Source organism: Hypomesus nipponensis, chromosome 18 (assembly GCF_054491055.1).
Source record: "Hypomesus nipponensis isolate SF chromosome 18, ASM5449105v1, whole genome shotgun sequence".
Classification (NCBI taxonomy): domain Eukaryota; kingdom Metazoa; phylum Chordata; class Actinopteri; order Osmeriformes; family Osmeridae; genus Hypomesus; species Hypomesus nipponensis.
In genome coordinates, this window is record NC_140378.1 from 17,713,056 (window position 1) to 17,738,517 (window position 25,462).

The following is a 25,462-nucleotide window of genomic DNA, read 5'->3' on the forward strand; positions in this document are numbered from 1 at the left end:
TTTAATTTTGGCACCACGATCACTGACACTAATCCTGTGCATAGAACTACTAGACAATAATAACATGGAGTGTCTAACCTGCACAGTATGTAAAGCCGAATAATGTAGACGCTATATATTAGACAACACGACAGTACTAACGTTGGCCCACTGACCCTTACGCAACCCTACACCATCTCGGTGACACAACATCTGAAATGAGACATGGATTACAAATTCCCATGTGATCATGACTCAGAGCATATGCGACGAGTTTCTGATTCACACATGATGGATATGGACCAATTTCACAAATGCAATTATTCATGTAAATATTCTGTTTCGAAGAACTGAACTAATTGACTAAACATAATTGCATTCTACAACGATTCTCGACAACAACAACAAAAAACTAAGCCTTTCTACTTTTTTCCCAGTGAAAAAAAAGGGCGTGATGACGTAGCAGCGCGTTTTTTTTCACAGACAGTACGTAGAACGTTCAGCGGTTCAAAGAGGAAGGAAGATGGCGGACAACAAAGACGAGGGGGATATGGAAAGCTCTGCCAAATTGGATGCGGCACCTCAGGAACAGGAAAATGGGGAACCAGAATCTAAAGATTCAAATGCCGTTATTGTTATTGAGCCAAATTTGACGGAAGAAGAATCTTCGCAGTCTCAAGAAAATGCTTCTCAGGCGCCGACACCCACCAGTGGAGGAGGGGACGCCAGCGGCAGCTCTGGCGCAGGGGAGGAAGCCAGCACGAGCACCAGCCCGGTTGAAAACACTAACGTCGAAACTACCGAGTCCTCGGCTTCTGGGGAGACCGCAGGAACTGCTGTCACAACCGACATGTCTCCCCCTCCTACAGTTCCAGCTGTAAATCCTGCGCCTGTCCCAATAAACCTTTTGGATACATGCGCCGTGTGTAAACAAAGTCTCCAGAACAGAGACTGTGAACCGAAACTCTTGCCTTGCCTCCACTCATTCTGCTTGAAATGTATACCCGAGCCAGATCGGCAAATAACTGTGCAGGTGCCTGGGCCACATGGACAGCCCGATACCCATATAGGTGAGTGAGGACAGTTAGCTATTGGCTAGTTATCTATTTATTCATCCCCCACCCGTGCACATGGTTTGTGTTGTGATCTGACTTGTCGAGGCAGATAGTATCAGCGATCATTCCAAACCCTTAAACTAAATGATACCTAGTCTTTCATGATTACATCTAAAGCTATTTAGCTTCCTGTATTTTAAATACCACCCTTAGCTTTTGCTCTGACTGTTAGTATTAACAAGCCGTCTTTATTGTCAAATAATCTAACAAACTTAGAGGATTCCAGGATATTTGCATGAGCCAAATGGCTGCCGTTAGAAGTGTAATGATAAGTTGTTGTTGGCCAATTGCAAGATTGAACATCTGTCAAAGCTGTTTGAAGTACCCCCTAATCTTTCACTGATCATCTGCTTGACCCTATATAAGAGGTTTGCTGTCAATGGTTCTCCAGCCTGAGAAGCTATTTACAGGTGACATGTGATAAGCAGTCACACTTGAAAAGCACAAGAAATAAGCTGTGGCTATATCCAATATCCAACATTTTAACGATATGTTTGGCTAATATGTAGATCTTGTGTTTTGTCTGTGGTACCTTGCTACTGCAGAGCAGTCTTTACGATTTTGCTTTCAGTTGGGATCTGAGATGTTTCTTAGTTTGTTGCCTTGAAAACATTGCATACATCAAAGTTGATTCCTTGAAAGCTTCTCATGATTATCATATGTGCTTGATCATTTGGTTGAACCAGGCTGGCTACAGTTAGGGTTGTAACCCAAACCTACAGCAGAGTAGCTTTTAGGGATTACAGGCCTACAAGTGTCAATTGTTAATGATCAGTTTCACCTAAGGTGAAGGGTAGTTCCATTTGTCTTTTTACTGTAATAGAAGTGCAGGCTCAAGGCAAGCTTCAGTGACTTGGTTTATTTATTCCTGAGGTTAGGAGTTATGGTTGCTTTCAAGTTTACTGGTTTTCAGTTATTCATGCATTATCTTAATAGTAAATTGTTCATTTACAAGTATTTATGTTTAAGATTAGTTAAAAAGACAGACTTAATTTGCAACCACATAGAGACTTCTGATATTGTTTAATAGCCTATCTCGTCAGTGGTTTATGCTTGAATGCAGATTTTTCTGAGAAAATAAATGGAGCCTTGTTCGTTCCTAAAATGGAATGTTTAATTGTTTTTAGGCAGATAGTTTATGCGATTATGATTTAATCAGGAAACTCAGGTGTGCAAACTGAAATATTGGAATGGGCAGTGGATGCCAGCATGCTTCTGCACAGAGATACAATCTAAAAGATCTGTTGATCAAGTCTGTAAAAAAAAAAAGAAAAAAAAGGGAAGGAAGTGCATCATTTTGTCACAACCTTTTGAATATTGGATTTTAAGAACAGAACACAATTTTACTCCATCCCCGCACTTTCTCGACTGAGGAACTACATTTTTAAATACACCTTTTGAGTCTCTCATTTTAGAAAATAGTAATTGAAATTAATTATCTACATTGATTTGCCAAAACTGTAGACTTGTAGGTGGGCGTCTCTGCTCTACTGTGTCTATCCTCCCATGCATCCAGGGCATAATGGTTGTAATTGGCAATTTGTGTACGCAGAATATTACCATACACCATGAGAGGATGGTTGAACCAATTAGTTTGCACACGGAGCTTGAGTGTTATGCACACGTTTTATCAGTATAAATGAGCCTGGAACAGGGCCACAGTCTTGCCTGTGTTTTGGAACCTTGAGCTGTAGCACTAACAGTGCCTCAGTTCAAGGAGACTGCATTTTGTTATAAACATTTCTTGGTGCTGAAGTGAGGATTTTAAAAGCAATCCAATGCAACAGCATTTAAAGTCAAATCTATCTGCTACGAGAGTAACAATGTACTGTTGGGGTTACTTACCTACTGCAGGCTCCCTTGAATTCAGGCATATAAGACCTGCTTTTTATGTAACATGTTTTTTGTGTTGGGGGGAGGGGGAGGGGGAGGGGGAGGGGGGGGGGGGTCTACATCTGTGTGCGTGCATGTGTGTGAGTGTGCCCGCTTCAGTTGAAAGTGTAACAGCTGCAGAGGCAGATCTGCCTGTGTGTTGTGGTCTCAACCCAAGCCCACTCCAGCTGCTCTCACAGCTAATCAGTCAAAGTCCCATGCAGCTGGAGCTTATACAAACCGGCTTTGTGCAGTCCAAGCCGGTATAAACTGGTTCAAACTGGATTGGGCTGGCTAGTGCAGCAGCCAGTGGGGGATTAGATTGATGGATTAATGGGAGGTAGGAGGAGTTTGTGGTTCAGATTGGGGGAGGGGAAATCTAACATGCTGTAAATGTAATCTTTTAAAGTTGATTTTATATTTTATCTTTCATTATACCCTGAATAATGTAATGGATTGTATTGCAAATGCAAAATCTGTAATAAAGCTATTTGAGAATAATGAAACTGGGACACACCAGGAAATTATCATTTCTAAATTAAGGCAGATTCTTATTTACAAATAACCTAATTAAAATCCTGTTACAATGGTACACTGGCACACTATCATTTAATTGTAAGAATTTGTAGTTAATTCCCTTTAGTAATCAAGTATTTCTAATGGTTTGCGGGCATGTACTTTTTTTTGTTTAATATGACCAATTATTGCTAGTCACCACTGTTTTTCCTTGCTTTAATGATTGAATGACTTGTGACTTGTTTTCTCCCTCCTTTTCCACTCCAGTGAATGTGATGCGATGTGCAGTGTGTCACCAAGACTACAAACAAAGTGACATAATTGACAACTACTTTGTCAAGGATAACACTGAGTCTTCCAGTACATCAGATGAAAAATCAGCTCAGGTATGTTCTCCAAGGTTACCTGTATGGGCACATGCAGCGATCGAGGCCAGGTGCCCTTGCCCTAGTCCAAACGGAAAGTTACAGAATGCCAGCGGACGACATGACCTTTGTTTTGTAAGTGTAGGTCTGAGTAAGTGACCTCGTGCTTTTGTTTCTCCCAAGGTGTGCACCAGCTGCGAAGACAACGCCGGAACCATCGGGTTCTGCGTGGAATGTGGAGAGTGGCTGTGCAAAACCTGTGTGGAGGCGCATCAGAGAGTCAAAATCACAAAGGACCACAAAATCCGTACAAAAGAGGACGCGAGCGATGGTAAAAATGACGACCAAACTTAGCTTACTTAAAACAGAACTTCCTTTGGTTCCTTTTTTTTTTTTTTTTTTTTTGACGGTAGAAAGATCCAGGCGGGACACGGAGCTGTGCTGGGGGGCTTTGGTGTCTAGGGGCATGGTGGGAGGTATTCCAGGCCTGTCGGCTCCGTGGCTGATAGGCTGTTGCCATAGTGACGGAGCTGCAGGGTCCTTCAGCAGATTGGCCCTGCTGTTCCCCCCCCCAGTGTTGCTGACATGCAGTTGCCACTGGCATTCTGGCAGGGAATGCTTTTCTGCAATATGCACTTCTTTCTGTCTTCGTAAGACTCTCAAATGAAATATTATTTCGTATTTTCTAAGATCTCATTTTACAATGTCATTCTCTACCCTTCCCCCTCTCTTTGTCTCACTCTCACACTCCCCCTCGCACCTCTCACACCCCATATATCTCACACCCCCTCTTAACACTATCTCACCCTCTCCTTTTCTCACTTCCTCACCCCCCGTCACTTTCTCTCTCTATCTCTCTATCTCTCTCTGTCTCACACTCTCTCTCTCTCTCTCTCTCTCTCTCTCTCTCTCTCTCTCTCTCTCTCTCTCTCTCTCTCTCTCTCTCTCTCTCTCTCTCTCTCTCTGTCTCACTCACTCACTCACTCTTTCTCTCTCTCTCTCTCTCTCTCTCTCTCTCTCTCTCGGTCTGTCTCTCTCTCTCTCGGTCTGTCTCTCTCTCTCTCTCGGTCTGTCTCTCTCTTTCTCTCTCTCTCGGTCTGTCTCTCTCTTTCTCTCTCTCTCTGTAGAGACTATGGGCTCGTCAGGAACAAGGCGTGTGTTCTGTCCAGTGCACAAACAAGAGCCTCTGAAGCTCTTCTGTGAGACGTGTGACACGCTCACCTGCCGGGACTGTCAGCTGCTTGAGCACAAGGAGCACAGGTAAGCAGGCCAGGCTAGGCCAGCACCACCACGACCCAGTGGTGAAGGGCTGTGAGGACGGGGGGACATTATGGAGCTGCTCTCTTCTCTAGTCTGTTTCCACAATGGTCTCTAAAGATCTCTTATGAAACCTTTTTTAGAAAAAAATAATAATAAAAAGTGTGTGTGGTGGTGTGTTTGTGGGGGAATTATGTTGCTGAACAATTACATATACAGGCTGCAGTTTGAATATGGCAGGCAGTTACCCTGTAAAGGGCAGTTGTGTTACGTAACTCAAGACACAACCGATATTTAAACTGGTATGTTGTGGTCTGTTGATGGTGTGGTGATCTCTTTCTCTCTCCCTGGCAGGTATCAGTTCCTGGAGGAGGCCTTTCAGAACCAGAAAGGAGTCATTGAGACCCACATGGCCAAACTGCAGGAGAAGAAGAACTACGTCCATTTCTCAGTGTCTCAGGTGCAGAGCAGGTATGACAGACTCCTGCTTTGCGCACTGGTAACGGCATCGCCACAGAAAATGGTGGTTCACCGAAACTCACCTCAACTTTGGAGCGATGCATTCATGCAGTATTTATTTTATCATCTACTAGTTATAAGCATGTTATTCCCAACTTCTAATCCAGGATAAAGGAAATGAATGACACTCATAAGAAAGTGGAGCATGAAATCAAGATAGCGGTGTTCACCCTTATCAACGAAATCAACAAGAAGGGCAAGTCTTTACTGCAGCAGCTGGAGGTAAAGATTCCAACCCTAACTACAAAATGCACATCTAAAAAAGGTTTTAATGCTGAATTTGCCAGCTACAAAGCGATTGGTTGCTTGAGGTAATTGAGTGTGGTAGAAATGTCCAGTTTTCCTTGAGGTTTTTCTCCACATAATTCTGGTAAATCATCAGCAGGTCACCCCTAATGGCAACACCCACACTGTAGGGCTGAGCTTCCCAAACACCCCATACACTTGTAACATGAGAATATAATTACATTAACATTTAGTCATTTAGCAGACGCTCTTATCCAGAGCGACTTACAGAAAGTACAGTGACATTCCCCCTCCATGGCAAGTAGGGTGAAGTGCCTTGCCCAAGGACACAACGTCATTTTGCACGACCCGGGAATCGAACCGGTAACCTTCCGATTAATACCCCGATTCCCTAACTGCTCAGCCATCTGACCCCTCGTAATTATATGATTTAAACGTGGCTTTGCCGTTGGTTTGGATAGGTCAACGCGTGCTCACTGACCCCTGTAGGCAATGTGGGTCAAGAGGTGGAGGACCCTCTCCATTGGTCAGACACTGGCCAGCTTCTTAACAGGAACATGTGACACCCCACAGGTCTTGTTTATGCAGCTAGCAGCTACCTCCATTCATCCAGAAACTTCCCTTTCATGGTTGTGTTGGCAATGGCGTGTGTAATTTTAAAGAACTGTTCAGTGGTTGCCAGTGATAAGTTTGAAAAAGGAGAATTGGCATGACAGGAAGTTGGATTTGGCATGAAAAAAGGCAGAACTACTAGCTTTACTAGTAAGCTCGCCTTTTAATATGGTAAATCAGGTTAATCATAAACATGTCTGACCCGTCAAACCACAAACACAGCCAAGCAGCCACTATTAATCTTTATCCTTGGTGTGGAAGAGGAACCGTTTTTCTTTGATTAAATGCTGCAGCATTTATTAAACAATGTTTATTTTTGGTACAGCATTTATTTGAGGGCTGCGTTTAATTAGTAAGAGAGATTTAATGAATTGTAGCTGCAATGCGGCAGAGACATGTTTCTCACTCATGCTAGCGACGTTGTTGCTAATAAAACCAATCAATCTTTTCCTAATCGTCGTGCTTCTGTCCGGTCTACCTGTTAAGAGGTTTCATCCTTACATGTATATTCTAGAATGATTGGGTATTTCGTGTTGGTGGAGCTGGATCTAGTTGGTAAAGTGTGTTGGTCTGGTTTCCAGGGAGTGACCAAGGAGCGCAGCATCAAGCTGCTGTCCCAGCAGAGAGACACCACCCTCCTGGCCCAGCAGATCCTCCATGTTCTCAACTTCAGCCACTGGGCCATTAACAACGGCAGCAGCACGGCCCTGCTCTACAGCAAGAGGCTGGTAAGTACCACACTTCACCTGATGATCAGTAACTATAACACGTGAGCGCATGCGTCGATCATGTTCCAGCCGTGCTACACTTGACCTTGACGACCAGCGATGCGCCGAAATGAAAAATCTGGGCAGAAACTGAATATTCAAGATGCACTTGGCAGAAGCACTGCAGATTGCAAATTTGATCAGACACTTTGAAGTGTATCCACATTCCACTTTCAATGGCATGCATTCTTTTTCTGATTTTTTAAAAATATATATATATTAAAAATAAAAAAGATCCCCCTTTCCTAGGATAATGGCTAGATCAAATGAGAGTGAAATTTGAGTGCTGACCACTAAAGGGGCGGGGACTGTAACGTGTGTGTGTGTGTGTGTGTGTGTGTGTAGATTATGTTCCAGCTGCGCTACATCCTGAAGGCCAGACTGGACCCTGTTCCTCAGGCCAACGGGGCTGTGCGCTTCTTCTGTGATCCCACCTTCTGGGCCAAGAACGTGGTCAACCTAGGTGAGAGGAAGCCCTCTGACTGGGGCGCTGCCCGGGGGGTCACTCATCCCTGTCGTGAGGGAACCCGGCTGCCCTTCTACGTAGAAAAACAGAACGAGGGGCTGGAGGCTCATCCGGTAGAGCGCGTACCGATCAGGCTGAGGCCATAACGCAGGGACCTGGGTTCGATTCCCGGTCCAGGCGATTTCCTGCATGTCTTCCCTTCCTTCTCTTCCTGCCTTCCTGCCTTCCTGTCACTCTCTCACCCCCCCCCCCCAAAAAAAATCCGGAAAGCCTCCTAAAGAATATATTTATATAAAGAGAAAAGCTAAAGATAAACAAAAAAGACTTATCTCTCCCGTCTATCCCAACTGTAGGTAACCTGGTGTATGAGAAGACTCCCCAAGCCGTCCACCCGCCCAACGTAATGGTGGGGGGACCGGTGTCCCCAGGCCACGGGCACCCCGGCAAGCACCCCGGCCAAATCAACTTGGCCCAGCTCAGGCTGCAGCACATGCAGCAGCAGGCCTTCGCCCAGCAACAGCAGAAACAACACCAACAGCAGCAGCAACAGCAGCAGCAACACCAACAGCAGCAACAGCACCAACAGCAGCAGCAGCAAATCCAACAGCAGATGCGCATCGCCTCCCAGTTGCAGCACACCAGACAGACTGGCCCTTCGCAGATGATGCAACAGCAGGTGCGGTGGTAGTCAGGGTGGAGTGGGTGATGGTGGAGAACAGGACAGCATCACAATGGGGAGGTCTTGAGGTCAACAGGGGGCCGGCGGGGGATCCGGTGGAATGCACAGAGCTCGTCACCTATGACAACAGAACCCACTGAGTTGGCCCTGGGTGAACTGTTGTTCTATAACAGAAAGGAAATGTGCAAACGATCATTGCTATAAAGAGGTCTTTAATCCTGTGAAAGTTTTTTACAGCCAATAACAGACCTAAATTGTTCAGTTAACCAAAAATGGTGCCAAGTGTGTGTCCAGTCCATGAGCACTTTACTTCCATAAAACACACATTGGCTCGTGGCTAATCCAAACCTTCATATATATTACCTTAGATGATGACCTGTAGAAGGGCGAGTGTGCCATGTTTTGATAGTCCTGCTGACCCTCCATTTAGAATGTCTGTTCTGGAAAGTTATTGGTTTCTCAGACATGTGATAGTGTAGATGTCGGTAGATTCAAGCAGGATGTTAAAATAAAATGGCAAAAGGCTGTCAAACAATATATACGTAATCTCCCACCTTCCCACAGGTTTAATAATAGGCATACTGTCTTGGATGAACACCAAGTATCTCTCCTACCCCCCACCTCTCCTCTCCCCTCCTGTGGCCCCCTCCCTCCCCCCTTCCTCTCCCCCCCTCCAGCCTCCCAGACTCATCAGTATGCAGGGCCACCAGAGGGGTGCGCCGGGGGGGATGAACGGCTCCCCTCACATGTACCCCTCCTCCCACCACATGCGCCTGCCCCAGCCTCAGAGCCGCATGCCCACGGCCCCCCCCCAGCCTCGGCTCCACAACGGCCAGCAGTACTCCCCCATGATGCAGCCCCAGCTGCAGAGACAGGTCGGTCTGCTGCCCTGAACCACAGCTGTCGCACGGAGCTCATGGAAATTTACTGACACCTATATTTGCAAATGTATTCTTTTACGACGGCAGTTACAATAAGTCTGAATGTTTTTTTAACTAACCTCGTAAAAGGAAATATTTTGTGTCTCAGTGAGAGCCGCTCTGGCGAGTGGTACTTAACGACGTGGATGTAAAAATTGGATGTTGAAAGTTAATTCGATTTTTTTTTTAAATTATTATTATTTTTTTTTTTGCTTAGTTCAAGTTGATATATGCTAAATGAATACTCACCCAGGCAATAACGGCTACAAATGAACGAAAGTAGCTAAAAATGTAGTTTTATTTTTAATTTTGAGGGGGGCAAATGTGCATGTACAGTTTGATCACGGTAAGAGCTTTGTGAGCTATGGATGCTCTCTTTTTGTGTCTAGATGTCTGTAGATTCTGAGATGAACCACCAAAGGTTTCGTTTCTTACTTCAATCAGGGGTTTGGCAATCTTTTCCACTTGGACTTCCAGTGTCTTGTGCAGCATGCATTAGCCTGCATGTCTTAGCAACTCTTTCCCTAAGCTTTTGCAATATAGTGTTCCAGCGTCCTTCAAAAGAGTAACTTTTTCGAATCCTCTTGTCCTATTCTCTTTACGTCCTACCTCTCCTCATTCCCTATTTCCCCGTGTAGCATTCCAACCCGGGTCACGCGGGGCCCTTCCCGGTGGCGTCCCTCCACAACGCCAACCCCACCAGCCCCACTAGTGCCAGCATGGCGAGTGCCCATGCCCATAGGGGCCCCGCTAGCCCCATCGTGGGGGCCATCGAGCTCATCCCCTCGGTTACCAACCCAGAGAATTTGCCCTGTCTACCTGACATCCCACCCATTCAGGTAAACACACACACACACACAGGTCTGGACTGGGACTGAAAAACGGCCCAGGACTTTGATACGCAGACCGGTCCACGACCATTTATTATTATTATTTTTTCATTATGCCGCGGCCGTTTGACTGTGCGTTCGGGAGATATCCCGACTCCCCCGACAGCCAGTCCGAACCTGCACACACCCCTTGTCAGTGCTCGACTGTGGTCGATTTTCATTTCCTGTGTGACTCGTTTCCCCTCCTTTGGGGTTTGTAGTGTTAACCACTGCTGATAAGTCAGTGGCATGGTAAATTGAGTGCACAAACACCAGATAAAATCACACTGTTTACAAACAAGTGGCGAGTAACAGATGCCTGACTTACTGTATAATGGTCAAATTAAACCATAGAGATTTGTTTGTGTAAAACAGCGGTTAGCAAACATTTTAGGCCACGCCCCCTTCTACATCCCGACTGTGTTCACACACCCCCACACCTTAAAAAAAGAAAAAGCTAAACAGTCTATTTATAGCTGCATTAAAATCGGACCAATGAGAGAACAGTTTGCTAGCGCGTGGAGTTTTTTTACAAGATTTAGTCCACCGTTAAATGTTGCTGTTAGTAAGTTGTTTATTATATGACATTTTTCGCTCCAAGGAAAATAAATGTTAATTGTTAATAGAAAACATGTTGTTTTGTTCAGCCGTCAAGTCATGACACAATGTGTTTCAGGTGTTGCGTAGCAACTTACTACTTGCTAACTTCAAGTTACAATAATCAATACAAAACAGACAACTCGGCTCAGCGAAAATGGCTTTAATTTACAGTCAAGTAACAACACAAGTGATTCGAACTATAGTTTCAAGTCTTTTTCATTACTTTCAGTAACACATTTTCACTGCTTCTAAATGTCCTTATGGCTGTTGATGTCTATCAATATTGCTTATTTTGAAGATGATCAGAGGGCAATATGGGTCCATATCAGACCGGCGAGGAGGTCAATACACATCTGGCAAGACGACCCATTAGCCAATCAGAACGCTCGTACTCCTTGCCATATAATAATTCATATTAATTATTACACCATTAGACCACCATTACATTTTACCTCTCGCGCACCCCACACTTTGAAAAATCCCTGGTGTAGAACTAGATTTGAATGTGTAGAAATAGATTTGTATCTTTAAAAAAAACAAATGTAGAAAATAGTCCAACATTGCATATCCTTGGGGTCTTGGCCATTATACCGCCGCATTCAAACGTCATACAGTGCCCGGTTCTTGAGATGATCAAGCCGCAGATAAACAATCCTGGAATTATAGTTGGATGTCAAACATTATTTCTCTTCTTCTGGTTTCTTTTTTTCCCTGTGGCGCCCTCAGCTGGAGGATGCTGGTTCCAGCAGCCTAGACCACCTCCTCACCAGATATCTCTCTGCCAGCAAAAACCCTATGTATGGAGCTCCAATGGAGATGAACCCCTCTCCTGTGCCCACCACCCACTCACCTGGCTCCTCAGGTACTGTACTCTACTCCCTCCTCTCTTCTTCTGTGGTGTGTCTCCACTCCACTCCCTCCTTTTTTCTTCTTTGGTGTGTCTCCACTCTACTCCCTCCTCTCTTCTTCTGTGGTGTCTCCACTTTACTCCCTCCTCTCCTTCTGTGGTGTGTCTCCACTCCACTCCCTCCTTTTTTCTTCTTTGGTGTGTCTCCACTCTACTCCCTCCTCTCTTCTTCTGTGGTGTGTCTCCACTCTACTCCTTCCTCTCCTTCTGTGGTGTGTCTCCACTTTACTCCCTCCTCTCCCTCTGTGGTGTGTCTCCACTCTACTCCCTCCTCTCTTCTTCTGTGGTGTATCTGCAGTCTATGATACTTGCCATGGCATATTGCCATGATTATGAAACATACAGTTTCTGTTACTTTTACCTATTGGTTTTCTCCCTCTCTCCCACACACACAGGGTTATCAAACTCCCACACGCCAGTGCGACCCTCCAGTTCATCCAGCACAGGCAGCAGAGGGAGGTAATGATGAACACCATCCCCCTCCCACACACACACACACACACACACACACATATGCAAACCCCCAGACACGCACACACATCATCCCCCACACACATACAAACACACACATACTACATCATAGGGTATTTCTGTCAGTGCTCATTACTTAAGCCTCTGAATATTGAAGTGTGTGTGTGTGTTTGTGTGTGTGTGTGTGTGTGTGTGTGTGTGCCTCAGCTGTAGCTCAGCAGGGAGGCCTGGGCCCTTGAGCGCCCCGGTGGAGCAGGTGAGAGTGAAACTAGAGCCGGGATTAGAGGACGAGTGCAGCCTCTCAGGAGCCGCTTCTAATGTCAAGACGGAACGAGGAAAGGAGGGGAGGAGTGCATGCATGGTAGGACAACCTCTCTGCACATGACTGCTCTCCAACCTCTCTCTGCACATGACTGCTCTCCAACCTCTCTCTGGACATTCTAACTTTCGTGTGTGCGTGCAATACACATGCATCCTATAGACATGCACTGCCTGTATTGCTGTATTGATATAATGTGGACAACGGTTAGGAATGCTGCTATCCCGTTAGTTACAACAAGATAGCTGTAATGTGACATTACTAAGGAAATGTAAATTCATGCCGTCTCGTGAGAACCCCACAACCATCTTTCTTTTTTCTTTTTTTTTTAAAGCCTTAATGACGTTTTAATATCCTTTAAGGCATCAAGGCTTGATGTGTTTTTCTTTCCCCCCCCCGCGCCTCCGTAGATGAGTAGCCCGGAGAGCAGCCCTCTCCCAGCGCAGGGATCCATGTCCACTGGAAATGCATCCAGCGGCTCCGTCCAGACCATGGTCAAGATCGAGCCCAAGGAACCCTCTGACATCCCCAGCGCCGCCCCCTCGGCGACCGCACAGAAAGACGACAGCACGACAGCAGAGCCGCCTCTCACCAACGGCACCGCCGCCCCCGCCTCCTCCCAAAGCGGCGAGGGCGGAGCCACGGAGATGGAGACCAATCAGAGTGGGGCGGCGGAAGGGAAGGAGGACGACCCCAACGAGGACTGGTGCGCGGTGTGCAACAACGGAGGAGACTTGCTGTGCTGCGACAACTGTCCCAAGGTGTTCCACACCACCTGCCACATCCCCACGCTCAAATCCCTCCCCAGGTGAGACCGACGTCACCACCCACGCTCTCTTGTTTCCATCACGCCTGTCTGGATCTCTGGAGTGCTTTAGGCTCATTTTACAAAGGTGTTCATCCAGGAGTAGCGTCGCACATATGTGATCGTTCGAATGCGTAACGTCGCACATATGCGATTTCGAACATTCCAGCTGAATATTTTCCAATAGATGACAAACTCTATAGTATGGCTTCAAAATGTACTAATGAAGAAGCTAACAAGTAACACTAGCAAGTAGTAGCAAGTAGCTTCAAGTATTATGCTAGGTAAGTGGTTGCTAGGTGGAAGCTAATTAAAGCTAGCTAGCTTAAAATAAACAAAAACAAAAAAACTCACGCTGTGGGGACCGTCGTAAATATTTAGAACTCGCGCATCTAAAGGTTGAAACTTTTTTTTTTTTTCTTCCCCTCCCTCTGGTTCTGCCCTTTCAGCGGAGACTGGATGTGTACGTTCTGCCGGAACCTGTCCAGCCCGGAGATGGAGTACAACTGTGACGATGAGAAGCAGAGCAAGAAGGGCAAGACGGAGCCAGGAATGAGTCCAGAGGACCAGCGGGTCAGTGGTCCAACACAGGGGAAACCCTACTCTCAAACACAATGTGTACATCATGTTTACGGACAGAATAGTCCTATATTTTGTTCATAATATGTGCTTCATGTTTTGGCTACTCGTAATGTTTTGGGGCTATCTTGTTGTTATTATCAGTGGACTATGCACTTTGTAAAGCTCTTTCTTGGAAGGCGCTTTGGATAAAAGCGTCTGCTAAATGAATGCATGTAAATGTATATTTTTATATATATCTTTCACGTTCGAAGATTTATTTTGGTTTTTATTTTTTGCCAGCCTGAGATGGAATTGTTAGTATTTTTTGTTGACAGGTTGACTTTCCAGTCCTGTATCTGCTGCTCCACCTTCACTCATTCATCTCTCACTTCTCCTCCACCTCCACTCATTCATCTCTCACTTCTCCTCCACCTCCACTCATTCATCTCTCACTTCTCCTTCACTCATTCATCTCTCTGACTTCTCCTCCACCTCCACTCATTCATCTCTCACTTCTCCTCCACCTCCACTCATTCATGTCTCACTTCTCCTCCACCTTCACTCATTCATCTCTCACTTCTCCTCCACCTCCACTCATTCATCTCTCACTTCTCCTCCACCTCCACTCATTCATGTCTCACTTCTCCTCCACCTTCACTCATTCATCTCTCACTTCTCCTCCACCTCCACTCATTCATCTCTCACTTCTCCTCCACCTTCACTCATTCATCTCTCACTTCTCCTCCACCTTCACTCATTCATCTCTCACTTCTCCTCCACCTCCACTCATTCATCTCTCACTTCTCCTCCACCTCCACTCATTCATCTCTCACTTCTCCTCCACCTTCACTCATTCATCTCTCACTTCTCCTCCACCTTCACTCATTCATCTCTCACTTCTCCTCCACCTCCACTCATTCATCTCTCACTTCTCCTCCACCTCCACTCATTCATCTCTCACTTCTCCTCCACCTTCACTCATTCATCTCTCACTTCTCCTCCACCTCCACTCATTCATCTCTCACTTCTCCTCCACCTCCACTCATTCATCTCTCACTTCTCCTCCACTCATTCATCTCTCACTTCTCCTCCACCTTCACTCATTCATGTCTCACTTCTCCTCCACCTCCACTCATTCATGTCTCACTTCTCCTCCACCTTCACTCATTCATCTCTCACTTCTCCTCCACCTTCACTCATTCATCTCTCACTTCTCCTCCACCTCCACTCATTCATCTCTCACTTCTCCTCCACCTCCACTCATTCATCTCTCACTTCTCCTCCACCTTCACTCATTCATCTCTCACTTCTCCTCCACCTTCACTCATTCATCTCTCACTTCTCCTCCACCTCCACTCATTCATCTCTCACTTCTCCTCCACCTCCACTCATTCATCTCTCACTTCTCCTCCACCTCCACTCATTCATCTCTCACTTCTCCTCCACCTCCACTCATTCATCTCTCACTTCTCCTCCACTCATTCATCTCTCACTTCTCCTCCACCTCCACTCATTCATCTCTCACTTCTCCTCCACCTCCACTCATTCATATCTCACTTCTCCTCCACCTTCACTCATTCATCTCTCACTTCTCCTCCACCTTCACTCATTCATCTCTCACTTCTCCTCCACCTCCACTCATTCATCTCTCACTTCTCCTCCACCTCCACTCATTCATCTCTCACTTCTCCTCCACCTCCACTCATTCATCTCTCACTTCTCCTCCACCTTCACTCATTCATCTCTCACTTCTCCTCCACCTCCACTACATTCATCTCTCACTTCTCCTCCACCTTCACTCATTCATCTCTCTTACTTCTCCTCCACCTCCACTCATTCATCTCCCTCACTTCTCCTCCACCTTCACTCATTCATCTCTCTCACTTCTCCTCCACCTTCACTCATTCATCTCTCTCACTTCTCCTCCACCTCCACTCATTCATCTCTCACTTCTCCTCCACCTCCACTCATTCATCTCTCACTTCTCCTCCACCTCCACTCATTCATCTCTCACTTCTCATCTACCTCTACTCATTCATGTCTCCGACTTCTCCTCCACCTCCACTCATTCATCTCTCACTTCTCCTCCACCTCCACTCATTCATCTCTCACTTCTCCTCCACCTCCACTCATTCATGTCTCCGACTTCTCCTCCACCTCCACTCATTCATCTCTCACTTCTCCTCCACCTCCACTCATTCATGTCTCCGACTTCTCCTCCACCTCCACTCATTCATCTCTCACTTCTCCTCCACCTCCACTCATTCATCTCCCTCACTTCTCCTTCACTCATTCATCTCTCTCACTTCTCTCCATAGAAATGTGAGCGCCTCCTGCTGCATGTCTTCTGCAATCAGCTGAGCGTGGAGTTTCAGGAGCCCGTGGCGTCAGCTGTAAGTACCTGCCAGGACACCCCAGCGTCCCCTCCTGCTTGTGAGTCATCATGCCTCTCAACACAGCCTCTGCATCTTCCAGGTGCCCAACTACTACAAGATCATCAAGAGACCCATGGACCTGAAACTGGTGAAGAAGAAGCTTCAGATGAAGCACTCCCAGCACTACCAGAGTCCCCGGGAGCTGGTGGCAGACGTGCGTCTGGTCTTCAGCAACTGTGCCAAGTACAACGAGGTGAGTGGCATGAGTCCTAGTCCTGGTATGAGGGCCTGACAGAGTTGTCGTGGGCACAGGGAACCACACAAATGTATACCAGAGGCTGTGGGTATTAGCAGCAGATGGTTTGTTTCTTTTTCTGCATGGCTTTGCATGCACCCTCTGGGTTTTTTTTAAGGGTCTTTCACACTGATGGGAAGGGTACTCCATTTATCAGCTACGATAGAAAACATGTCATGATGCCAGCAGACAGTTATGGACTGTGATAACCCCCCCCCCAGAGGAAAAGCTTGTAGCTGGCTGATCCAAACTTATAACAATTGCATGGTTTCATCACCACTATTGAGGAAGAAGTGTTTCGGTTGCACTGCTTTTGTAAGCTACTGATGCATGGACAATATAACAATATAGACATGGTCTGCATAAAACAACAGGTGTCCATGTGATAAGAAGGGCGACAGTCTTTTGATGCAGATCACTGCAGGTCCAGTCTGGATCATACTCGTCTATTGTGGAAATCCCTTTACATAGTGGATAGCTATAAGCAGTTACTACACTCGCTTGCTTTGGAATGGCCACCAGAAATGTTGTGTTAATCCTGTGACTAAGGTGCCATATTAGGAAACTTAACACATCTGTGGTTTTACTGTTTATTCTATTATACTATTTATTATACTACCAAATATTCCCTATAAAATGCCCTAGTGTGGATCTGTTTGTGTAGGTCACCTTTTTATACAGCTTTTACAGAGTATACAGAGTATTTACCTATAATATCACAACCTCCAGAGTGAATATAAAGACAGAATGTAGGACATTTTTTATATATTTATATAAAATGGAAATAGTTCTGGCATGATCATGCTAAATTAACCATCTAAAATCTCCAATGGGTCAACAGTCAGCACAACCAGCAGCATGGTCAGCTAGTCTGATGATTTCACTGTGGGGTGGGGGGGAGAGGATCCATTCATAGTCAACTATGAATGCCATATTAATCCAGTCTTTAGCAACACAGTTTTTGCAACTTCAGTTGGGCATAAACTGGAATTTTGAAAAAAAACAAATCAAGTATTTCAGCAAGGGGTGTAGGCCTGCACTCTTAGAGAGAGCGCTTACAGTACACATGCTGTGTTACCTGACCAGCCTGTGCTGTAAAACATTTCTCTCTTCCCCCCTCTGCTGCCTTTTTGTCTTTATTGTACTGTTATTACCCCTCTTTAGATGTCTCGAATAATCCAAGTTTATGATGAGGAGAAACAGATTAATGTGCAGGTAAGCCGTTTCCAATACAAGCAAGGTTTAGCCAGGACTCACCCTACCACTGGGATTGTTAACCCACTCAAATGTTCTCCTCCTCCTCCTCCACATACCCCCCCCCTTCCTCCTCTTCATCATCTCCACCTTCTCCCATTCGTTCTCTCTCCATTCAATGGTGTCTTTTCTTACCCTCCTTCTTTCATTCTATCCCCCCCCCCTCCTCCTCCCATGACAGGCAGACTCGGAGATTGCGGAGGTCGGCAAAACCATGAGCGTGTATTTCGAAGAGAAGCTGCAGGAGCTTTACCCCGACCAGACGTTCGCAGTGGAGGCAGAGGAGGAGGTCAAGGCCGCAGAGGAGGAGGACCTCACGGAAGACTCCGAAGACGAGTTTGTGGAGCCACGACGCAAGCGGTTAAAAACGCACGAGAAGACTCTGCACATCAAGTGAGATCAGACGCGTTCCACGAGGAACAAAGTGTCTTCCCTCACCTTCTACGCTTGACTTTTTCCCCTCCCTCTGTGTATGAGGTTCAAAAGGTCAACAGGTGATCTATTGTACAGACTGGTATATTTTATGTTTTGCTTTTGGAAGAGTTATATTGTAAAATAGATTTGATGTGTGTCTTTGTCGCCCGGTAAATTGGACTTTGAAGACATGCTTGTGCTTTTTCTTTCTGTGGCGATGTGGATGCTTAGATAAACGCTTGTACAGATTTCAAAGTTTGTTTTGTTTTGCTGTAGTTAAATTAATGACTGGTTATTTCTTTTTCTATTATTTTCCATCTATGATCATGTTTGTAAATCTATTGTGAAACATTCTTTATAAAACATCTTAAACTCCCCTTTCAAATCTTAATTAATGTACTATAAAGTTTGAAATGAAATACCTACCAAGTATTTGTATGACTGTGTTTGTTTAAACAACGAATAAGATCAATCAAATTACTAAAGCAGATTGCAGATTATATGGATGGATATTAGGGGTTAGGCTTATAGTCAAAATATTTTTCATCAATATTAATTGCAAATGGTATCAGTGGTAGAATTATGTGATTGATTCATCAGAAAGTTTGCATTTAGTTCTATCGGTTCGAACAAAGTAAGCCTTTTTTCCCCTTAATATTGTTATGATCGTATTACCAAATGTAAACAAAGTTGAAACCTGAATTAAGAAGCATCAATAAAGCATGCAACCTATTTCTTAGGTTAGAATTGTCTGAACACCAATATTGTTTTTTAGGAAAAGGCAACTAAACTATGAATGTGCGACTGTTGGGTTGGCTTCAGTGCGTGCACCTATGTGCATCTACAATGGAAATAATGTGAAACTGATATGTAGCTGACTACTCTGAAACGGAAAATACATAATTTGTACTGACACCGTGTCTCGGAAAATAGGGAAGAAGAAGTTACTTTAAGACTTGGATCAGCGTACTTTTGTTTGCTGACTCAGGTGAAACCGGTCAGCTGACCGACGGTCACCTTCCCTCTGTCAGTTTTCGGGTAACTCAGTCGCGAGATCGGTGGATGATAAATTCGCTAGAGTTTTCCTCGGTGATTAGGAACTTTTCCGTCCCAAGGTAATCTGGTTTGTTGAATAAATCAATATACGTCAGAGTCAGGTGTTATTTAATCAGTTTGACATATTGCGTCGGTTTGGGTTTCATGAAATAGTGATGTGCCCATGGCACAGAACTAGCAGTTTGTCAGCATGCAACCAATATATTTGGCTAGATGACACGTGACGTATATGTGACGAAATTCGTGGATTGCTTGAATTTTCTGTAGACATAGACCGTGATCTTCGGTTTCACAGGGTCGTGAGAAGAATCTATGGGCCGTTGCAATGAGGGAGGCTAATTACTGAATAAATTACCATGCCGATAAAGCAGGTTAACATGAGCTGTTGATATGTAATGCAAACATGTGAAAATGTGGCCATATTAGCCATGTCACACGACGCTATAAGGGTGGGCATTGTTCTGTACATTATCATGTACTGAAGTCTTAATGTTGCAATTAAAGTTTGACCGGCGAATAAATAGCTAGCTGCGAAAGAGAAAGTTCAGCCTCAATAAATAGATTTCAGCTGCTTTATGGTACCGGCTGAAGTTCCTTATTAAGACTTAAGCAACAATATTTGTTTTTGTCTAAAGTCCATGGTGAATGGGAATTTGAGTTTACCGATAATGTCAATTTCGGAAAGCTGTCATTTCTAAACTAAATTGATTGTAGATTCTATATTGGAAGTTGCTCACTTCACGTTTAAGAACATTTTACTCCGCCTTCTCCCGGTGACGCGTAGACTCATGAACCAATCATACCTTCCTTTCGTCCTGGTAAAATTGTTTACAGGCTGTGTTGTTTTTTTCTTATCATAGGCAGACTTTCTTGCGTCCCGGGCGAGCTTCAATAGCTATACCAAACCCCAGGTGAGACTTAGAGCTATATAATATTCAATCTTTGTCTAATCCGGCTTGTTATATTTTAAGGTTAGATGTATTGTTTAAGCACCTAGACAAAGGGCCATATCAAGGCAAGCAAGCTAATAGCTATTTGACTTTGCTATGTTACAACCAACATACCAAGACACCAAGCTCTACCTAGCCTTACCTTTTTTCACCCTGTCTTGTTTTGTTTGTGTACGTAACGTAAGCAAATAAGCAGCTAACCTCAGCCTTACCTTTGACATTTCAGTCTGTTCAGTTGGGTCAGTTAAGTAAATGGCTTTTTTATTGACACATAGCTAGGTTTGATCAGTTTGACCATTAACCATCTCCTTTATTTAGTGAATATGCGGACGGAAGGAGTCCTCACAAGGGGAACCTTTGCGGGAAACAATGACGGAAACTTCAGTTCTGTATGTCCCAACGGAACGGAATGGATCTGGTTTGGGCTTGGGGAATGCGCACAGGGTTCCAGGGATATGGCCAGCGTCATGCTAGGCCTTTTGTCCATACTGTGCTTCATGGTGTCTTCAATGCCGTAAGCCTTGCATTTTTATAGTTTACATTTGTATATGAAGGGCTAATTTTGTGGACACGTCCATTTTTTCTAATATTTCTGTTGTCATGTTCTCAGACAATACTACAGCTCCTGTAAGACTGGAAACATGGATAGTGCTCTGTCCATTTGGTTTCTATTGCTGTGGCTGGCTGGTGACACCTGCAATTTAGTGGGCTCCTTCCTAGCCGACCAGCTTCCACTCCAGGTGAGTCATTCATACTTGCCAGGGTTTGGTGCTTATTGCTGAGATTTCTTGGACGAAACCCAACAGAAATCCAGTTGGTGTATATTGTTTTAGGTATCTGATTGTTACCAAGTGTGTGACCTGTGTGGGTCTGACGTTCTCAGTATCAACATTGTACCAAGATGGACTTAAACTGATCTGAAACCACCTATGTCTCTGTTTCTCTTTCATCAAACAGACGTACACAGCAGTGTATTATGTCCTGGCAGATTTGGTGATGCTGGCATTGTACTGTTACTACATGGCTAAGAACAAGATGTCTGACAGTGAGTTGAGCCCTTGTTTCTTTGTCTGCTGTGACATCTATGTGGTTTATGACTTGTGCTCAGACCACACACTTATTTAAGAGGTTAACAAACTAGGGGACCTAAGTTTTGTTCCCTGACACTGGAAAAACACTGGATCAGGTTCAGTCTCTGCCTTCCGTGCAGTGCTCCTTGTCAAGAAGACTTTATAAAATGTAGGCTTACATAATCAGTCATGCATACTCAGTCACATGACAAAAAACTGTGGCGCTTAGCAACTAAATGAACCACACCAAAGGTATGTTTTGCAACAACAACAAAAAGTGTTTTCAGGCTAGTCTACACGTGGATTGTTTTTGGAGCTGAGCGTCAATCAATATATGGACCCAAGCCTACAGGAATTTGCCGAGACATCAGTCAGTGCTGGGTTTACATACAACAACTGAGACCAGTAAACTGTAAACAGTTTTGCAGTTTTTTGATCACTTTTTTTTTGATAACTTGTAGATGATGTAAAACTAGGATCTAATGGCTGTTCAATGTGAATCCATCTCAGATATCATGTCCTTGTCTCAGGCAGGTCATCGCTCAACGCGTTGGCTTTGATCTACCTCCTTGGATTCACCGCCAGCTTCCTCACCCTACCTGGGTCAGGACCTCAACAGGAAGTGATGACGTCTGGGTTCAAAGGTCGGGCTTTGTTGTCAACCGCGGAGGCTGGTGTTTCTAGTATTCAGGTGAGAATTGTTCCTCGGTCTCGTCAAAAACCAAGGTTGACAATGTTTTTTGTATCTGGAGTGGAAGGTTGATTTATATCTGTCTGTCCAGGCTTTCACTACCAAGGAGATAATAGGGTTCACCATTGGCTCGGTGTCCTCTGTGCTCTATCTCTGCTCCAGACTGCCACAGATGCACACTAATGTGAGTATGATAGGCTGGGAGGGTTTAAAGAAGAGTACCTTTCCATTTATTCAGCTTTTATCCAAATCGATGTTCTAGTGATGTAAATAAAATAAATGCTGAGAGAACAAGCTAAATTTAGAAAACACACACACACACAAAAAAAATCCTCACATGCAAAATCGAATTCAGGATTCCTTCCCTCAATCAAATCCCATTTTAAATCCTGATTTTCTCTCCTTTTGCAGTACAAAAGGAAGTCGACCGAAGGCGTGTCCTACTTCCTGTTTGCGCTCGTCATCCTGGGGAACACTACTTACGGCCTCAGCGTGCTGCTGAAGAATCCGGAGCGAGGCCAGGGCGAGGAGAGCTACATCCTCCATCACTTGCCCTGGCTCATAGGCAGCCTCGGCACCCTCTCGCTCGACATCCTCGTATCCTAACAATGTCCACCCGGCCTTCAGAATGTCCTTAACCCATGTACTTGTAACATTCCAGGCCTGGCAAGAAATTGCCTTGTAGTATTTAGACCTTGCACTTGAGTCAAACGGAAAACAAGTTTATACGAATAGGCAAGAAGGTGATTATTGCATGTGTAATATTAGTTAATCAGTGATAGTCAATCACTGAAAGATTATTTTGGAATTGCTCAGATGCTTTAAGAAAAGGGGCTCCGGGTATGGTTTTGTGATTGGTTAATATTATTTGAGTACATTGCTATATTTAATACTGTTAAGGCATTTGTGCTGGTGTGATATAGCATGTTTCGCTAGTGACAGTAAGTATTTCTCTGTCCAGAGGGATTTGACCAGATGTCAATGGGTTTTTGTTCATTTCCTTCACTCATTCATCAGATCTCCTTCCAGTTCCTCATATATCGAAATGCTTCTGTTGTGACGGAGAAGCATAGTGATGAGACTGCTGCTTTGCTGGGAAACTGAAAGAACCTCGAGTCTGTTGGATCAAATGGTTTAAGATGAAGCAACAGTCGTTTACAACTAATGAACTCTCCAACTCACATTCCTGACACACAAGACAGAAACACAGATTTTCTTTTCTTGCAATATTTTTTTTTCTCCATTTTATTTATTATGTAAAAAAACAATTGTATAGTAATTCTTTTTCTTTTTTTTTTCTTTTTTTTTTTTTGTCTCTGTATGGATTGTGAAAAATACGCAACGGTGGTCATTAAGATGTCTGTAGCATATTTTCTTGATTGCTTTTAATTTGGGTTTTTTAAAGGGACCTTGAAATTTAATGTCTTAATCAAGGATGGGAAACTCTAGTCATTGAATTGTGTCAGAATGCTGACTTAATCACCCACTAAGATACATGTTTAAAATGAGTCTTTTCTCATTTACTTTTCCATTTCCTCTCCTACTGAAACAAGAAGGTGGGAAAAACAACAATTTCTGTCCATAATTTGAGATGCTTCCAACATGCTTTCAATCTATATACCTCCAGTTTTTCAAACTTGCTACAATCAAACTTTTCAAACAGACAATCTTGACACTAATCACTGCAATGAGCCTCACAACGTTCACCTACAAGATCTCCTGTCTGGTTTGAATCATGTTTACAAGGCACAACAATTACTGTGTGGATTTAAATACTGGAATTTGTACATGCGAAATTATTGTAACTTTTACTTGGTTATGTGTAAATGTGTGCAGTAAAGTACAGTTTTTCATGTTATTTAACCATATGTGGTGATGGCCTTGTGTTGAAACTTTAAATATGAATGCATTTTGTGCAGTTATCTTTATAGTCATGTTTTGTTTCAATAATTGCCTTTTACTTTATTTTTTATTTGGAGACTAGACATAGTATCTTTGCTTAGTGTCAACGTACATTTATCACAGAATTTATCCAGTGATGGAATAGTTTAGTTTTTTGTAAATGGTTTTAAGTTAACTTAAATTGTTTCTTTTTTCCCTAACCCATGTCGTGCTTTATCACAAATTACATGTTTGCACAGTCGTGATTTATGTTTGTCACAAATAATCACATCCTACTTCTTTGATCAACTCATATCACTTTAAATGTTCCAATGAGTTAGGTGTAATAAAGGGAGCTTTTAATTGAAATGGGAAAACTGACAAGAACTGAAGTAATTTTGACAATTGTATGCATGTGTCTAATCATAGAAAACTGTTCAGCTTTTACTTCACCAGTGTACGCTGAACATCAATCATGTGAAGGGAGAGGTTAAAACCCAGTCACAACCCTGAACCCTGCCCTTCTCTCCCTGCTGAGGGACCTTGTTAAACCTTTCACTGACACTCATGTTCCTGGAACACACACTGACAGCCATGTTGTTTTTCTTCATTAGTGGAGTTACTGTTATTACTGTCCTGTTAGTGAGGAAGACGAGGGGAGGAATTCTGACCCTGGGAATCCTATCTTTCACACACACACACACACACACACACACACACATTCACTCACTTTTCTTTTCTCTTCTTACACATTCTCTTTTTACACTTGTACACACATACACATTCATGCTTTCTCTATTCACACACACATATACACAAAAACACAGTGTCTTGTTACACACGTGCACACACACACACACACATTCTCACTTTCTCTTTATTCACACACACACACACACACCCACACACACAGTGACATTGAGGGCCCACCCAGTGAGGAGGAGAGGTCAGAACCACAACGGGGTCAATGAGGAGTGGGAACTACACGGGGGATCTTGCGAGGGAGTGTGAGTGTGCGTGTGTGTGTGTGTAAGGTTGTGAAACCGTGGCAATGTTGTGTTCCTACAGCCTAATGTAGGGGTGCAGCAGGAAGAACCAGCGATAGCAAGACTCCATCCATCACAGAGATGACCAAGAGGCTGTTTATAAACACACAATACAGGGAATGTCTTAATGAGCCTTCTCTCTCACTGGGCTGCTTTCACCGTACTCATGCAGAACACTGGGTAGCTCCGTCACCTTTCCTCTAGGACCAAGACCTGCTGACGCCACTCAACTGCCGGGTCGGCGTAAAAAATATAATATTTTTTCCTGAGTACTTTTTTAACCGTTTTATTTTTTTAAGGGTTAGAATTTAACCATTTGAAAGCAGAATTGAGTGACACGACCTGTAGAGCACGTAGAGAGAATATAAACTGAACAAGGACAGGACAGCTGAACAGGGTCGAACGGTCAGCTTGAATCACTTACCTGCTTTATCATCCCCTTGTAGTGGGTTTGCTTTGATTTGAATCTTGTACATTTAAATTAAGGGGGTTTACCTCATTAGATTCATGTTGTTTCGTTAAATATCCCTTTACTGCTGCTGTGCCCAAATATAGAGTAAACACAGAAATGTTTGCATTGTCAAA

General features: G+C 44.2%; 2 protein-coding genes across 9 annotated transcripts; both read left to right on the plus strand.

The window, feature by feature from the left end:
* The first annotated feature begins 471 nt into the window (after positions 1–471).
* trim33 (tripartite motif containing 33) lies at positions 472–18,608 on the plus strand. Of its 6 annotated transcripts, none has more exons than XM_084680057.1 (21): positions 472–1,049; positions 3,750–3,868; positions 4,031–4,178; positions 4,975–5,107; positions 5,459–5,575; positions 5,731–5,845; positions 7,063–7,209; positions 7,594–7,711; positions 8,068–8,390; positions 9,071–9,268; positions 9,703–9,759; positions 9,952–10,152; positions 11,509–11,644; positions 12,085–12,148; positions 12,368–12,521; positions 12,890–13,287; positions 13,734–13,857; positions 16,164–16,238; positions 16,321–16,473; positions 17,680–17,730; positions 17,951–18,608. In XM_084680057.1, the coding sequence occupies exons 1-21, from the start codon at positions 503–505 to the stop codon at positions 18,164–18,166; spliced, it is 3,594 nt and encodes a 1,197-aa protein (XP_084536183.1). In that variant the 5' UTR covers positions 472–502; the 3' UTR covers positions 18,167–18,608. The 6 variants fall into 6 exon arrangements, with proteins under 6 accessions (XP_084536183.1, XP_084536182.1, XP_084536185.1 ...); XM_084680056.1 differs by having other exon boundaries at positions 7,594–7,710; positions 8,064–8,390; XM_084680059.1 differs by lacking the exon at positions 17,680–17,730 and having other exon boundaries at positions 7,594–7,710; positions 8,064–8,390.
* Positions 18,609–19,196: 588 nt separating this feature from the next.
* Positions 19,197–24,208, plus strand: slc66a1 (solute carrier family 66 member 1). 3 transcript variants are annotated; one of them, XM_084681374.1, is made up of 9 exons: positions 19,197–19,298; positions 20,100–20,150; positions 20,508–20,703; positions 20,800–20,929; positions 21,147–21,234; positions 21,790–21,950; positions 22,042–22,134; positions 22,362–22,547; positions 22,968–24,208. In XM_084681374.1, exons 3-9 carry the CDS (start codon positions 20,513–20,515, stop codon positions 23,052–23,054), a joined length of 936 nt encoding a protein of 311 aa, XP_084537500.1. In that variant the 5' UTR covers positions 19,197–19,298; positions 20,100–20,150; positions 20,508–20,512; the 3' UTR covers positions 23,055–24,208. The 3 variants fall into 3 exon arrangements, with proteins under 3 accessions (XP_084537500.1, XP_084537501.1, XP_084537499.1); XM_084681375.1 differs by lacking the exon at positions 19,197–19,298 and adding an exon at positions 19,463–19,610; XM_084681373.1 differs by lacking the exon at positions 19,197–19,298 and having other exon boundaries at positions 19,917–20,150.
* The last annotated feature ends 1,254 nt before the right edge of the window (positions 24,209–25,462 follow it).

Coding starts and splice junctions, on each gene's coding strand:
- trim33 (XM_084680056.1), top strand. CDS start 503: ATGGCGGACAACAAAGACGAGGGGGATATGGAAAGCTCTGCCAAATTG. Junction 1,050..3,749: donor ACAGCCCGATACCCATATAG/GTGAGTGAGGAC, acceptor TTTCCACTCCAG/TGAATGTGATGCGATGTGCA. Junction 9,760..9,951: donor GTTTCTTACTTCAATCAGGG/GTTTGGCAATCT, acceptor TTCCCCGTGTAG/CATTCCAACCCGGGTCACGC.
- slc66a1 (XM_084681374.1), top strand. CDS start 20,513: ATGCGGACGGAAGGAGTCCTCACAAGGGGAACCTTTGCGGGAAACAAT. Junction 20,704..20,799: donor TTCATGGTGTCTTCAATGCC/GTAAGCCTTGCA, acceptor TCATGTTCTCAG/ACAATACTACAGCTCCTGTA. Junction 22,548..22,967: donor CCCTCTCGCTCGACATCCTC/GTATCCTAACAA, acceptor CTCATTCATCAG/ATCTCCTTCCAGTTCCTCAT.